This window comes from Mobula birostris, chromosome 25 (genome assembly GCF_030028105.1).
Source record: "Mobula birostris isolate sMobBir1 chromosome 25, sMobBir1.hap1, whole genome shotgun sequence".
Taxonomy (NCBI): Eukaryota; Metazoa; Chordata; class Chondrichthyes; order Myliobatiformes; family Myliobatidae; genus Mobula; species Mobula birostris.
The window spans coordinates 57591269-57608248 of record NC_092394.1 but is presented as its reverse complement, the minus strand read 5'-3'; the positions used below and the strand labels follow the sequence as shown (position 1 = coordinate 57608248).

The following is a 16980-nucleotide window of genomic DNA, read 5'->3' as shown; positions in this document are numbered from 1 at the left end:
TGGTGTCAGATAAGTGGATCTGAATTCATGGGAAATTGGCACCAGTATTGGGGAAGGATGGAGCTGTTCCCATGGGACGGGCTTCACCTGGACAATGATGGGACCTGGATCCCAGCAAATCGCACAACTAAGGCTGTGGGCAGCGCTTTAAACTAAATAGTCGGGGGGTGGGTTCAACAGATTGGAGAAAGATAGATAAAGTAAAAAAGAAAAGTGTGGATAAAGATAAAACAAAAGTCAAGTGCATAAGTGTAAAAGATGACAAAATTTTAAAAGCACAATGAGTGTAAGGGTACTTTATCTTGATGTCCATAGTATTCGAAACAAGGTCAGTGAACTTGTGGCACAGGTCAGTACAAAGGGGAATGATTTAGTGGCCATTACCGAAACATGATTACAGGGTGGAGGGGATTGGGAATTAAAAATCCAAGGATAGCAAGTAATACAGAAGGATAGGCAGGAAGGTAAGGGAGGAGGGGTAGTGCTCTCAGTTAAGGATGAGATCAGGGTGATAGTGAGAGATGATATAAGATCTAAGGACCAGAATGTTGAATCCATCTGAGTAGAGATTAGGAATAGTAAAGGGAAAAAATCACCGGTGGAGTTGTCTGTAGCCCACTGAATAATAACATTACAGTGGCATAGGCAATAAACAGAGAAATATCTGAGGCAACACACATCAAAGTTGCTGGTGAACGCAGCAGGCCAGGCAGCATCTGTAGGAAGAGGTGCAGTCGACGTTTCAGGCCGAGACCCTTCGTCAGGACTGATATCTGCGGCATGTAGGAATGAAATAGCAGTTTTCGTGGGGAACTTGAACTTGCACATAGTTAGGTGAGTCAGATTGGTTGAGGCAGTCTGGAGGACAACACAGAAGGCATCGATGATGGCTTTTGTGAACACCATGCTCGTAAACCTACAAGGGAACATGCTATCTTGGATTGGTCCTGTGCAATGAGACAGGTAAAATTAGTCATCTTGTAGCTAGGGATCCTCTTGGAAAGATTGATCACAATATGATTGAGTTTCTGATACAAATGGAGAGTGCAATAGTTCGATCTAAAACCAGTGTATTATGCCTAAACAATGGAGACTACAATGGGATAAGGGAAGATTGGGAACATAGGCTATATGGTGAGACTTTCAAAGAGATTTTTCACGGTACTCAAAAAAAGTACATTCTAGTTCAAAGTAAGAACAGTAAGGGTAGGGAGAGCTAGCCTTGGATAACTAAGGAAATAAAAGAAGGTATCAAACTAAAAGCTCGTGCATACAAAGTCACCAAGAGTAGTGGGAAACTGGAAGATTAGGAAAACTTTAAAAAGCAACAAAGAACCACTAAGCAAGCAATAAAGAGAGATAGATAATGAAAATAAACCAGCACAAATATAAAAACAGATAGTATAAGTCTTTAAAATTATATAAAGCAAAAAAGGGTGGCTAAAGTGAATGAATGTCCCTTGTAGGACGAGAAGGGGGAATTGATACTGGGCAATGAGGAAATGGCAGAGGCTTTGAATGACTATTTTGTGTCAGTCTTCATGGTGGAGGACACATCTAACATACTAAAGAGAGATATTATCGATGTGATGAGAGGTGAGGACCTCGATACAATAGCTATCACTAAAGAGGTAGTGCTGAGCAAACTTGTGGGCCTGAAGATAAGCAAGTCCTATGGTCCTGATGGAATGCATCCCAGGCAGAGGTCATAGTTGAGCCTTTGGTGATAATTTACCAAAGTTCTCTGGACTCTGGGCAGGTCCTGGCAGATTGGAAGACGGCGAATGTCAGGCCTCTGTACAAAAAAGGATGAAGGCAAAAGGCAGGTAACTATAGGCCAGTTAGTTTAACATCTGTAGTTGGGAAAATGCTTGAAGCTATCAAAGTAGCAAGACATCTGGGAAGAAATGGATCCATTAAGCAGACGCATCATGGATTCAACAAAGGCCAGTCTTGTTTGACAAACTTACTGGAGTTCTCTGAGGATATAACAAGCACAGTGGATGGAGGGGAACAGATGAGCGTTACTTACTTGGATTTCCAGAAGGTGTTTGATAAGGTGCCACATAAAAGACATCCTTAAGATAAGCAAGAGAAAATCTGCAGATGCTGGAAATCCGAGCAACACACACAAAATGCTGGAGGAACTCAGCAGGCCAGGCAGCATCCATGAAAAAGAGTACAGTCAAATTTTATCAAATTTGGAATAAATGGATTGAATTTATAACCCCAATGCGAGCAGACTTCAGATGACTTCAGAGTGAGGTTGATGTTCTGGAGCATGCTGATATTAAGGGAGCGGAGGTGTTGGAGTTGTAAAAATACATTAGGACAGATAAGTCCCCGGGGCCTGATGGAATATTCCCCAGGCTGCTCCACGAGGCGAGAGAAGAGATTGCTGAGCCTCTGGCTAGGATCTTTATGTCCTCGTTGTCCACGGGAATGGTACCGGAGGATTGGAGGGAGGCGAATGTTGTTCCCTTGTTCAAAAAAGGTAGTAGGGATAGTCCGGGTAATTATAGACCAGTGAGCCATACATCTGTTGTGGGAAAGCTGTTGGAAAAGATTCTTAGAGATAGGATCTATAGGCATTTAGAGAATCATGGTCTGATCAGGGACAGTCAGCATGGCTTTGTGAAGGGCAGATCGTGTCTAACAAGCCTGATAGAGTTCTTTGAGGAGGTGACCAGGCATATAGATGAGGGTAGTGCAGTGGATGTGATCTATATGGATCTTAGTAAGGCATTTGACAAGGTTTCACACGGTAGGCTTATTCAGAAAGTTAGAAGGCATGGGATCCAGGGAAGTTTGGCCAGGTGGATTCAGATCTGGCTTGCCTGCAGAAGGCAGAGGGTGGTGGTGGAGGGAGTACACTCAGATTGGAAGATTGTGACTGGTGGTGTCCCACAAGGATCTGTTCTGGGACCTCTACTTTTCATGATTTTTATTAACGACCTGGATGTTGGGGTAGAAGGGTGGGTTGGCAAGTTTGCAGACGACACAAAGGTTGGTGGTGTTGTAGATAGTGTAGAGGATTGTCAAAGATTGCAGAGAGACATTGATAGGATGCAGAAGTGGGCTGAGAAGTGGCAGATGGAGCTCAACCCGGAGAAGTGTGAGGTGGTACACTTTGGAAGGACGAACTCCAAGGCAGAGTACAAAGTAAATGGCAGGATACTTGGTAGTGTGGAGGAGCAGAGGGATCTCGGGGTACATGTCCACAGATCCCTGAAAGTTGCTTCACAGGTGGATAGGGTAGTTAAGAAAGCTTATGGGGTGTTAGCTTTCATAAGTCAAGGGATAGACTTTAAGAGTCGCAATGTAATGATGCAGCTCTATAAAACTCTGGTTAGGCCACACTTGGAGTATTGTGTCCAGTTCTGGTCACCTCACTATAGGAAGGATGTGGAAGCATTGGAAAGGGTATAGAGGAGATTTACCAGGATGCTGCCTGGTTTAGAAAGTATGCATTATGATCAGAGATTAAGAGAGCTAGGGCTTTACTCTTTGGAGAGAAGGAGAATGAGACGAGACATGATAGAGGTGTACAAGATAATAAGAGGAATAGATAGAGTGGATAGCCAGCACCTCTTCCCCAGGGCACCACTGCTCAATACAAGAGGACATGGCTTTAAGGTAAGGGGTGGGAAGTTCAAGGGAGATATTAGAGGAAGGTTTTTTACTCAGAGAGTGGTTGGTGCGTGGAATGCACTGCCTGAGTCAGTGGTGGAGGCAGATACACTAGTGAAGTTTAAGAGACTACTAGACAGCTATATGGAGGAATCTAAGGTGGGGCTTATATGGGAGGCAGGGTTTGAGGGTCGGCACAACATTGTGGGCCGAAGGGCCTGTACTGTGCTATGCTATTCTATGTTCTATGTTCTATGACTCTCCTAAAGGTTCATATTGCTTTCCTCATCAACATAGTAATAGTGTTAACATAAGCTCCCTTGGTTCAAATGTTCAGTGTTTTATTTCTGGAAAACATATAACAAAAATAACGTGGAATTAATACCAGTAAAGAAAAAGATTTATGAAAAAAAGATAACATGAAGTAAATAAGTACACAGGGATTGGATAAGTATGTCTGTGGGTAGCAGCAAACATGAATGTGTACTTGTGAATGTATAAATATATATCTATATTTATACATATTATAAAAAATGGAAAAAGTTTTATATGTAAAAAAAGTTTGTGTAATACTTGCGAATACCTTATACAAGTAAAAATAAAATTAAAAAAAAGGAAAAGGAAAAGAGTACAGTCGATGTTTCCAGCTGAAACCCTTCGGCAGGACTGGAGAAAAAAAGCTGATTTAAAACTTGGGTGGAGAGAGACAGAAACACAAGGTGATAGGTGAAAACTGAAGGGAGAGGTATGAAGCAAAGAGCTGGGAAGTTGATTAATGAAAGAGACAGAAGGCCGTGAAGAAAGAAAAAGGGGGAGGAGCACCAGAGGGAGAGGGAGGCAAACAGGATCCCACCACCAGGCACACCTTTCCCCACTCCCCACTTTCCGCTTTCCACAGGAATCACTCCCTGCATGACTCCCTTGTCCGTTCGTCCCTCCCCACTGATCTCCCTCCTGACACTTACCCTTGCAAGCAGAACAAGTGCCACACCTGCCCGTACACCTCCTCCCTCACTACCATTCAGGGTTCAAACAGTCCTTCCAGGTGAGGTGACACTTCACCTGTGAGTCTGCCAGAGTCATATACTGTGTCCAGTGTACCCAGTGTGTCCTCCTGTATATCAGTGAGACCCAACGTAGATTGGGAGACTGCTTCACAGAGCAACTATGCTCCATCTACCAGAAAAAGCGTGATCCCCCAGTAGATTGGGAGACCGCTTCGCCGAGCACCTACGCTTCATCCACCAGAAAAAGCAGCATCTCCCAGTGGCCACCCATTTTAATTCCACTTCTCATTCCCATTCCAACACATCTGTCCATGGCCTCCGTGATCAGGCCACACTTAGGTTGGAGGAACAACACCTTGTATTCCATTTGGGTAGCCTCCAACCTGATTTCTCAAACTTCTGATAATGCCCCCCACCTTCCACACCCCCCCAATCTCCTTCACCATTTCTCATTCCCTTTCCCACTCTCACCTCATCTCCTTGCCCGCCCATCACCTCCCCCTGGTGCTCCTCCCCTCTTTTCTTTCTTCCACGGCCTTCTGTCTCTTTCACCAATCAACCTCCCAGCTCTTTACTGCGTCTCTCCCCCTCCTGGTTTCACATATCACCTGTGTTTCTCTCTCCCCTCGATCCACTTTTTAAATCTTCTCCTCAGCTTTTTACTCTCCAGCCCCACCGAAGGGTTTCAGCCGGAAATGTCGACTGTACACTTTTCCATATACCTGCTTGACCTGCTGAGTTCCTCCAGCATTTTGAGTGTGTTGCTCCATAAGGATGCATAGAGTTGAGGGTGGTGTATTAGGTGGATAGAGAATTGGTTGACCAATTGAAAACAGAGTTGGGATACATGCGTGTATCGCTGGTTGGCAATCAGTGGTGAGCAGTGTGCCGCAGGGGTCGGTGCTGGGCCCACAACTGTTCACGATATACGTTAACGATCTGGAAGAGGGGACCAAGTGTAGTGTATTTAAGTTTGCTGATGACACGAAGTTGAGTGGAAAAGCAAATTGTGCAGCGGATATAGAGAGTCTGCAGAGAGATATTGATAGGTTAAGTGAGTGGGCAAGGGTCTGACAGATGGAGTACAATGTTGGTAAATGCAATGTCATCCACTTTGGAAGGAAAAATGGAAGAGCAGATTATTATTTTAATAATAAAAATCTGCAGCATGCTGCTGTGTAGAGGGACTTGGGAGTGCTTGTGCATGAATCACAAAATACTGGTTTATAGGTGCAACAGGCCATCAAGGAAGCAAATGGGATGTTGGCCTTCATTGCTAGAGGGATTGAATTGAAGAGCAGAGAGGTGATGCTGCAACTATACAGGGTACCTGTGAGGCCGCACCTGGAGTACTGCGTGCAGTTCTGGTCTCCTTACTTGAATAAGGATATACTGGCTTTGGAGGAGGTGCAGCGGAGGTTCACCAGGTTGATTCCAGAGATGAGGGGTTTAGACTATGATGAGAGACTGAGTCACCTGGGACTGTACTCGCTAGAATTCAGGATAAGAGGAGATCTTACAGAAACATATCAAATTATGAAGGGATAGATAAGATAGAGGCAGGAAAGTTGTTTCCACTGGTAGGTGAAACTAGAACTAGCAGACATAGCCTCAAGATTCGAGTGAGTAATATAGGATGGAGATGAAGAGGAACTGCTTTTCCCAAAGAACAGTGAATCTGTGGAATTCTCTGCCCAATGAAGCAGTGGAGGCTACTTCAGTAATATATTTAAGACAAGGTTGGATAGATTTTTGCATAGGAGAGGAATTATGGCTATGTGGAAAAGGCAGGTAGGTGGAGATGAGTCCATGGCCAGATCAGCCATGATCTTATTGAATGGCAGAGCAGGCTTGATGGGCCAGATGGCCGACTCCTGCTCCTATTTCTTATGGTCTTGCTCTTTGGACAGGTCCACTTGTCCTGGCAGACAGCTTAAGCATGCATATATCTTGAAGCCTTTCTTCCTGTGCCAGCTCCTTACTGAATGCCATTATCTTCCTAATTATTGCCTCACTAATGGTGAGATTACAACCCTACAAATCCTGCTTTTAACTGATATGTGAATACATATGACCCACATGAACAATGCACATCTGGTGCTGGGCCAAGAGTATTATAAGAAGCAAAGTGAGAACTGACTGTAATTTTCCACCTGGTACACTGGGAATCTCAGGGTTTAAACATCACCAGGTCAGGCATGGCCTCACGATTACAAACACTATTCATCTCAGTGCAGTGGTACAACCTAAACGGGTCACATTCTGCATGGAGGTCAGACACCAGTGGTGTGCCTCAGGGATCTGTTCTGGGACCCCAACTCTTCGTGATTTTTATAAATGACCTGGATGAGGAAGTGGAGGGATAGGTTAGTAAATTTGCTGATGACACAAAGGTTGGAGGTGTTGTGGATAGTGTGAAGGGCTGTCAGGGGCTACAGCGGGACATTGATAGGATGAAAAACTGGGCTGAGAAGTGGCAGATGGAGGTCAACCTAGATAAGTGTGAGGTGGTTCATTTTGGTAGGTCAAATATGATGGCAGAATATAGTATTAATGGTAAGACTCTTGGCAGTGCGGAGGATCAGAGGGATCTTAGGGTCCAAGTCCATAGGACACTCAAGGCTACTGTGCAGGTTGACTGTGGTTAAGAAAGCATACAGTGCACCAATCGTGGGATTGAGTTTAGGAGCCGAGAGGTAACGGTGCAGTTATATAGGACCCTGGTCAGACTCCACTTGGAGTACTGTGCTCAGTTCTGGTCACCTCACTACAGGAAGGATGTGGAAGCCATAGAAAGGGTGCAGAGGAGATTTACATGGATGTTGCCTGGGTTGGGGAGCATGCCTTATGAGAATAGGCTGAGTGAACTCGGCCTTTTTTCCTTGGAGCGACGGAGGATGAGACAGGTACCTGGACCTCAGAAAAATAGTGGGCTATGGGTAACCCTTGGTAATTTCTCAGGTAAGGACATGTTCAGCACAGCTTTGTGGGCCGAAGGGCCTGTATTGTGCTGTAGGTTTTCAATGTCCTATTGTTTAAACTTCAGATACTTCATAGCTTTTAAATTCATTGAGTTACGTAAATGTACTGTATTTAATTAAGTGTTGCTAAAAGTTTAATTTTAAATTTTCCAAGTGTTTACTTTTTATAATCCAAATCTGTAATTTTATGATAGCATGGCTGACTCTTCAATAGCTTTTGAATGTTTTCAGTTTTGGAAATGTCTATAACTTGGAAAAAGTTAACATAAGGACATACAAAATAGGAGCAGGAATTAAGTTGCAGAAGCGAAGCAAACTGGAGGTGGGGTGAGGATTAACCAATATCACAGCTTCTCTTGAGATGAAGTTAGCCACTTACAACATAGCTGGAAGGTTCTTCACTGCCCACAATGCCACTGCAGGTAGGGCAGCAGTGAGCTATGATAGGCAGATGAAAAAAGTGTCTACCAATCACATAAATGCAGGTAGGGCAGCAGTGAGCTATGATACGCAGATGAAAAAATGTGTCCACCAATCACATAGACCTTTGAAGCCAGTTAGAAAGATTGAGGAGGTATTTTAAAAAAATCCTAGGCTAGGTAAATAGAACATAGAACAGTACAGCAAAGTACAGGCCCTTCGGCGCACAATGTTGTGCCGACCCTCAAACCCTGCCTCTCATATAAGTCCCCACCTTAAGTTCCTCCATATACCTGTCTAGTAGTCTCTTAAACTTCACTAGTGTATCTGCCTCCACCATTGACTCAGGCAGTGCATTCCACGCACCAACCACTCTCTGAGTAAAAAACCTTCCTCTAATATCCCCCTTGAACTTCCCACCCCTTACCTTAAAGCCATGTCCTCTTGTATTGAGCAGTGGTGCCCTGGGGAAGAGGCGCTGGCTATCCACTCTATCTATTCCTCTTATTATCTTGTACACCTCTATCATGTCTCTTCTCATCCTCCTTCTCTCCAAAGAGTAAAGCCCTAGCTCCCTTAATCTCTGATCATAATCCATACTCTCTAAACCAGGCAGCATCCTGGTAGATCTCCTCTGTACCCTTTCCAATGCTTCCACATCCTTCCTATAGCGAGGCGACCAGAACTGGACACAGTACTCCAAGTGTGGCCTAACCAGAGTTTTATAGAGCTGCATCATTACCTCGTGACTCTTAAACTCTATCCCTCGACTTATGAAAGCTAACACTCCATAAGCTTTCTTAACTACCCTATCCACCTGTGAGGCAACTTTCAGGGATCTGTGGACATGTACTCCCAGATCCCTCTGCTCCTCCACACTACCAAGAATCCTGCCATTTACCTTGTACTCTGCCTTGGAGTTTGTCCTTCCAAAGTATACCACCTCACACTTCTCCGGGTTGAACTCCATCTGCCACTTCTCAGCCCACTTCTGCATCCTATCAATGTCTCTCTGCAATCTTTGACAATCCACGACACTATCTACAACACCACCAACCTTTGTGTCATCTGCAAACTTGCCAACCCACCCTTCTACCCCCACATCCAGGTCGTTAATAAAAATCACGAAAAGTAGAGGTCCCAGAACAGATCCTTGTGGGACACCACTAGTCACAATCTTCCAATCTGAATGTACTCCCACCACCACCACCCTCTGCCTTCTGCAGGCAAGCCAATTCTGAATCCACCTGGCCAAACTTCCCTGGATCCCATGCCTTCTAACTTTCTGAATAAGCCTACCGTGTGGAACCTTGTCAAATGCCTTACTGAAATCCATATAGATCACATCCACTGCACTACCATCATCTATATGCCTGGTCACCTCCTCAAAGAACTCTATCAGGCTTGTTAGACATCATCTGCCCTTCACAAAGCCATGCTGACTGTCCCTGATCAGACCATGATTCTCTAAATGCCCATAGATCCTATCTCTAAGAATCTTTTCCAACAGCTTTCCCACCACAGACGTATGGCTCACTGGTCTATAATTACCCGGACTATCCCTACTGTCTTTTTTGAACAAGGGGACAACATTCGCCTCCCTCCAATCCTCTGGTACCATTCCCGTGGACGAGGACATAAAGATCCTAGCCAGAGGCTCAGTAATCTCTTCCCTCGCCTCGTGGAGCAGCCTGGGGAGTATTACGTCAGGCCCCGGGGACTTACCGTTCTAATGTATTTTAACAACTCCAACACCTCCTCTCCCTTAATATCAACATGCTCCAGAACATCAACCTCACTCATATTGTCCTCACCATCATCAAGTTCCCTCTCATTGGTGAATACCGAAGAGAAGTATTCATTGAGGACTTTGCTCACTTCCACAGCCTCCAGGCACATCTTCCCACCTTTATCTCTAATCGGTCCTATCTTCACTCCTGTCATCCTTTTTTTCTTCACATAATTGAAGAATGCTTTGGGGTTTTCCTTTACCCTACTCGCCAAGGCCTTCTCATGGCCCCTTCTTGCTCTTCTCAGTCCCTTCTTAAGCTCCTTTCTTGCTTCCCTATATTCCTCAATAGACCCATCTGATCCTTGCTTCCTAAACCTCATGCATGCTGCCTTCTTCCACCTGACTAGATTCTCCACCTCACTTGTCACCCATGGTTCCTTCACCCTACCATTCTTTATCTTCCTCACTGGGACAAATTTATCCCTAACATCCTGCAAGAGATGTCTAGACATCGACCACATGCCCATAGTACATTTCCCTGCAAAAATATCATCCCAATTCACACCCGCAAGTTCTAGCCTTATAGCCTCATAATTTGCCCTTCCCCAATTAAAAATTTTCCTGCCCTCTCTGATTCTATCCTTTTCCATAATGCTAAAGGCCAGGGAGCGGTGGTCACTGTACTCCCAGATGCTCACCCACTGAGAGATCTGTGACCTGACCCGGTTCATTACCTAGTACTAGATCTAGTATGGCATTCCCCCTAGTTGGCCTGTCCACATACTGTGACAGGAATCCGTCCTGGACACACTTAACAAACTCTGCCCCATTTAAACCCTTGGAACTAATCAGGTGCCAATCGATATTAGGGAAGTTAAAGTCACCCATGATAACAACTCTGTTACTTTTGCACCTTTCCAAAATCTTCCTCCCAATCTGCTCCTCTGTATCTCTGCTGTTACCAGGGGGCCTATAGAATACCCCCAATAGAGTAACTGCTCCCTTCCTGTTTCTGACTTCCACCCATAATGACTCAAAAGAGGATCCTGCTACATTACCCACCCTTTCTGTAGCTGTAATAGTATCTCTGACCAGTAATGCCACCCTTCCTCCCCTTTTTCTGCCCTCTCTATCCCTCTTAAAGCACTGAAATCCAGGAATATTGAGAATCCATTCCTGCCCTGGTGTCAGCCAAGTCTCTGTAATGGCCACTAAATCACAATTCCATGTACGTATCCAAGCTCTCAGTTCATCACCTTTGTTCCTGATGCTTCTTGCATTGAGGTACACACATTTCAGTCCTTCTACCTTACTGACTTTACACCGTTTATTCTGCTTCTCTTTCCTCAAAGCCTTTCTATATGTTAGATCTGGCTTTACTCCATGCACTTCTTTCACTGCTCTATCGCTCTGGGTCCCATCCCCCTTGCAAATTAGTTTAAACCCTCCTGAACCATGCTAGTAAAGATGAGCATAGATTTATAATTACATAAATTGATGCCTCAGCCACAATTGTACGTTACTTCCAGTTCCAGTTACCATACTCTAGGAAAGTGATGATCACGCAGACAGCTTCCTGGGATGAGGGACTTGTGAAACTGGAAATGGATGGAGAAGCTGAATTGTTGCCCTTCGGGGAATAACAAAGCAGACAGAAACAACAGAACAATAACGAGGAGGGGTGTAGAGACAAGAGGAAAAACGTACATTTAGCAGCAAGTGGTGACTGCCCTCCTAACAACTTCGTTTATTTTCTTTAGTTCTGGGATGAGTATAGATGGGTTCTTGGGAGCAATCCAGACATGGGGATCGGCTGGCGGCACAGTGAGATCAGTGCCGGGCTCGAGAACGGGGGTTCCCAGTTCGATCCAGTGACAGACCGCCCCTGAGCACGCTCTCCATCCGTGCCAGGTTGATGTCAAGCTCACAACTCGACCTCGTAAACAAACACTGCCACCTCCAGTTTAAATTCCCACACGGAATATTGTGGATTGACACGTGGAATTATGATGTTGTAGCAATTAGTGAAACTTGGCTACAGGAGGGGCAGGACTGGCAGCTTAATATTCCAGGGTTCCAATGTTTCAGATGTGATCGAGGCAGAGGAATGAAAGGTGGGGAGTAGCATTGCTTGTTAGGGAAAATATTACAGCAGTGCTCAGGCAGGACAGATTAGAGGGCTTGTCTACTGAGTCCTTATGGGTGGAGCTGAGAAACAGGAAAGTATGGCCACATTAGTGGGATTGTATTACAGACCACCCAATAGTCAACGAGACTTGGAAGAGCAAATCTGCAGAGAGATAGCAGGCAACTGCAGGAAACATAAAGTTGTGGTGGTAGGGGATTTTAATTTTCCATACATTGATTGGGACTCCCATACTGTTAGGGGTCTAGATGGTTTAGAGTTTGTAAAATGTGTTCAGGAAAGTTTTCTAAATCAGTATATAGAGGGACCAATTAGAGGGGATGCAATATTGGATCTCCTGTTAGGAAACAAATTAGGGCAAGTGACAGAAGTCTGTGTAGGGGAGCCCTTTGGTTCCAGTGATCATAACACCATTAGTTTCAATTTGATCATGGACAAGGATAGATCTGGTCCTAGGGTTGAGGTTCTGAACTGGAAGAAGGCCAAATTTGAAGAAATGAGAAAGGATCTAAAAAGCGTGGATTGGGACAGGTTGTTCTCTGGCAAAGATGTGATTGGTAGGTGGGAAGCCTTCAAAGGGGAAATTTTGAGAGTGCAGAGTTTGTATGTTCCTGTCAGGATTAAAGGCAAATTGAATAGGAATAAGGAACCTTGGTTCTCAAGGGATATTGCAACTCTGATAAAGAAGAAACATAGAAACATAGAAAGTAGGTGCAGGAGTAGGCCATTCGGCCCTTCGAGCCTGCACCGCCATTTATTATGATCATGGCTGATCATCCAACTCAGAACCCCGCCCCAGCCTTCCCTCCATACCCCCTGATCCCCGTAGCCACAAGGGCCATATCTAACTCCCTCTTAGATATAGCCAATGTACTGGCCTCAACTGCTTCCTGTGGCAGAGAATTCCACAGATTCACCACTCTCTGAGTGAAGAAGTTTTTCCTAATCTCGGTCCTAAAAGGCTTCCCCTTTATCCTCAAACTGTGACCCCTCGTTCTGGACTTCCCCAACATCGGGAACAATCTTCCTGCATCTAGCCTGTCCAATCCCTTTAGGATTTTATACGTTTCAATCAGATCCCCCCTCAATCTTCTAAATTCCAACGAGTACAAGCCCAGTTCATCCAGTCTTTCTTCATATGAAAGTCCTGCCATCCCAGGAATCAATCTGGTGAACCTTCTTTGTACTCCCTCTATGGCAAGGATGTCTTTCCTCAGATTAGGGGACCAAAACTGCACACAATACTCCAGGTGTGGTCTTACCAAGGCCTTGTACAACTGCAGTGGTATCTCCCTGCTCCTGTACTCAAATCCTCTCGCTATAAATGCCAGAAGGAGTTGTATGAAATGTATAGGAAACAGGGGGTAAATCAGGTGCTTGAGGAGTATAAGAAGTGCAAGAAAATACTTAAGAAAGAAATCAGGAGGGCAAAAAAAAAGACATGAGGTTGCCTTGGCAGTCAAAGTGAAGGATAATCCAAAGAGCTTTTACAAGTATATTAAGAGCAAAAGGATTGTAAGGGATAAAATTGGTCCTCTTGAAGATCAGAGTGGTTGACTTTGTGCGGAACCAAAGGAAATGGGGGAGATCTTAAATAGGTTTTTTGCGTCTGTATTTACTAAGGAAGCTGGCATGAAATCTATGGAATTGAGGGAATCAAGTAGTGAGACCATGGAAACTGTACCGATTGAAAAGGAGGAGTTGCTTGCTGTCTTGAGGAAAATTAAAGTGGATAAATCCCCGGGACCTGACAGAGTGTTCCCTCAGACCTTGAAGGAGACTAGTGTTGAAATTGCGGGGGCCCTGGCAGAAATATTTAAAATGTCGCTGTCTACGGGTGAAGTGCCAGAGAATTGGAGAGTGGCTCATGTCGTTCTGTTGTTTAAAACAGGATCGAAAAGTAATTCGGGAAATTATAGGACGGTGAGTTTAACGTCAGTAGTAGGTAAGTTATTGGAGGGAGTACTAAGAGACAGAATCTACAAGCATTTGGATAGACAGGGGCTTATTAGGGAGAGTCAACATGGCTTTGCGCGTGGTAGGTCATGTTTGACCAATCTGTTGGAGTTTTTCGAGGAGGTTACCAGGAAAGTGGATGAAGGGAAGGCAGTGGATATTGTCTACATGGACTTCAGTAAGGCCTTTGACAAGGTCCCGCATGGGAGGTTGGTTAGCAAAATTCAGTCGCTAGGTATACATGGAGAGGTGGTAAACTGGATTGGACATTGGCTCGTTGGAAGAAGCCAGAGAGTGGTGGTAGAAAATTGCTTCTCTGAGTGGAGGCCTGTGACTAGTGGTGTGCCACAGGGATCAGTGCTGGGTCCATTGTTATTTGTCATCTATATCAGTGATCTGGATGATAATGTGGTAAATTGGATCGGCAAGTTTGCTGATGATACAAAGATTGGAGGTGTAGTAGACAGTGAGGAAGGTTTTCAGAGCCTGCAGAGGGACTTGGACCAGCTGGAAAAATGGGCTGAAAAATGGCAGATGGAGCTTAATACTGACAAGTGTGAGGTATTGCACATTGGAAGGACAAACCAACGTAGAACATACAGGGTTAATGGTAAGGCACTGAGGAGTGCAGTGGAACAGAGGGATCTGGGAATACAGATACAAAATTCCCTAAAAGTGTCGTCACAGGTAGATAGGGTCTTAAAGAGAGCTTTTGGTACATTGGCCTTTATTAATCGAAGTACTGAGTATAAGAGCTGGAATGTTATGATGAGGTTGTATAAGGCATTGGTGAGGCCGAATCTGGAGTATTGTGTTCAGTTTTGGTCACAAAATTATAGGAAGGATATAAATAAGGTTGAAAGAGTGCAGAGAAGGTTTACAAGGATGTTGCCGGCACTTGAGAAACTCAGTTACAGAGAAAGGTTGAATAGGTTAGGACTTTATTCCCTGGAGCGTAGAAGAATGAGGGGAGATTTGATAGAGGTATATAAAATTATGATGGGTATAGATAGAGTGAATGCAAGCAGGCTTTTTCCACTGAGGCAAGGGGAGAAAAAAACCAGAGGACATGGGTTAAGGGTGAAGGGGGAAAAGTTTAAAGGGAACATTGGGGGGGGCTTCTTCACACAGAGAGTGGTGGGAGTATGGAATGAGCTGCCAGACGAGGTGGTAAATGCGGGTTCTTTTTTAACATTTAAGAATAAATTGGACAGATACATGGATGGGAGGTGTATGGAGGGATATGGTCCGTGTGCAGGTCAGTGGGACTAGGCAGAAAATGGTTCGGCACAGCCAAGAAGGGCCAAAGGGCCTGTTTCTGTGCTGTAGTTTCTATGGTTCTATGGATACCAATACCCAAACCCACAGAACCCATTTCAGTGCTGCATGACTGCAACCTGGCAAGGCCAACATCTATCATCCATTCCCACTTGCCCTGAACCTCTGCAGAGGGAGCTCCAGGACTAAGACCCAGCAACAATGAAAGGTCCATGATACATTTCCAAGTCAGGAACCTGTAGGTGGTGGTGCTCCCATCCTACTTAGCGGCAGAGGTCATGGCCAGGAGACGCTGCCCAAGTCGGCTAGGTGAGGAACTGCAGGATCTTTTGTAGACAGGACACCGAGTGCTGGTGCTGAAGGCAGGGAATACGTCAGATGGTTGACGGAGTGCTGAGCCAATTCAGTAGATGGTTTTGCCCTGAAACATTTCAAATTGCTGTGTGCTCTATTTCACCAGACCAGTTTATTCCATCATACTTCTGACTTGTGCTTACTGAATCAACATTGGAAAGACATTGGGGAATGAGGTAATTTGATCACTGTGACCAGTCCATCTGAATTTCTGCTCAATAGTAACCCCAGGATGCTGATGGTGCAGCACCTGGGGTAGAAAGTTTGCAAATTCTCGGCGATTTCCCTGGATACCCTGGTTTCTGCCTACATCCCAGAGATGTGCAGGTTGGCAGACTAATTGGCAGTTGTAAATTACCCTGGTGTGTAGGTGAGTAAGAAACTCTGGGGGGTGGGGAGGCAGGTTAGTGGGAATAAGGGGAGGTTACAGGGTTATAAGTGGGGAACCAGATTGAGGAGATTACCCTGAAGTGACAAGAGACTTGAGGGGCCAAACAGTCTCTTTCAGGTCACATGGAAATATGAAAATAAATTGGATTGACGTTGCCCTTCTGCTTTGTGGACAGGACACACACAGCTGAGAGTTAAAGTTTCAGATGGAAGGCCCTTTGCCTAACCTGCTGAGAGTTTCCAAGATTTTGTGTTACTATTTCACACTGTGCTCACATTTTTACTCACCCTGGTCTTTGCCTTCATAAAGACATGGTTCTCCATGTCTTTGCTGGATTTGGTGACTGGAGTTCCAGTGGACCGCATGGCCTCGTCTCTACAAACAGGGAGAGATGAGAGTGGAATGAGCAGTGCCAACACACTAACTGGCAAAGGACATGTCTCACCATCACCGTGGAAAACCAGAACGCTTTCTATTCACCCTCGTCAGAAAAGGTGTGGGCGTTGAGGTGTAACAGTGTTGGTTAATCTGGGTGAAACCCAGGTACTGAGGCCGGGATATTTGAATGAGAATGGATGGTCCACAAGCTCAGATTGACTCAGTGACTGAAAAGATTATTGATGCACATGTGACGGTCATGGCAGGAGGAGGGGGTCCGGGGGAGGTCAGGGCAGGGGGGGGGGGGTCCGGGAGAGGTCAGGGCAGGAGGGGGGGGGGGTCCGGGGGAGGTCAGGGCAGGAGGAGGGGACCGGGGGAGGTCAGGGCAGGAGGAAGGGGGTCCGGGGAAGGTCAGGGCAGGAGGAGGAGGTCCGGGGAAGGTCAGGGCAGGAGGGGGGGTTCCGGGGGATGTCAGGGCAGGAGGGGGGGGGCGTCCGGAGGAGGTCAGGGCAGGAAGCGGGGGGGTCCAGGCAGGAGGAGGGGGCCCGAGGGAGGTCAGGGCACGAGAAGGGGGTCCAGGCAGGGTGGGGGGGGTCCAGGGGAAGGGAAAGGGGAAGGGAAAGGGGAAGGGAAAGGGGAAGGGAAGGGAAGGGTCCGGGGGAGGTCAGGACTGGAGGGGGGGGTCTGGGGGAGGTCAGGGCAGGAGG

General features: G+C 45.7%; 1 protein-coding gene across 3 annotated transcripts in view; it reads right to left on the bottom strand.

Annotated features, from left to right (window-relative positions):
- med15 (mediator complex subunit 15) overlaps positions 1-16267 on the bottom strand; it is a 172158-nt gene extending 155891 nt beyond the window's left edge. For all 3 annotated transcript variants that reach the window (XM_072243499.1, XM_072243500.1, XM_072243502.1), the window contains exon 1: positions 16183-16267. In XM_072243499.1, coding sequence (XP_072099600.1) covers positions 16183-16260 — 78 coding nt within the window. In that variant the 5' untranslated portion in view covers positions 16261-16267. The remainder of the gene's footprint in view (positions 1-16182) is intronic.
- Positions 16268-16980: the final 713 nt, after the last annotated feature.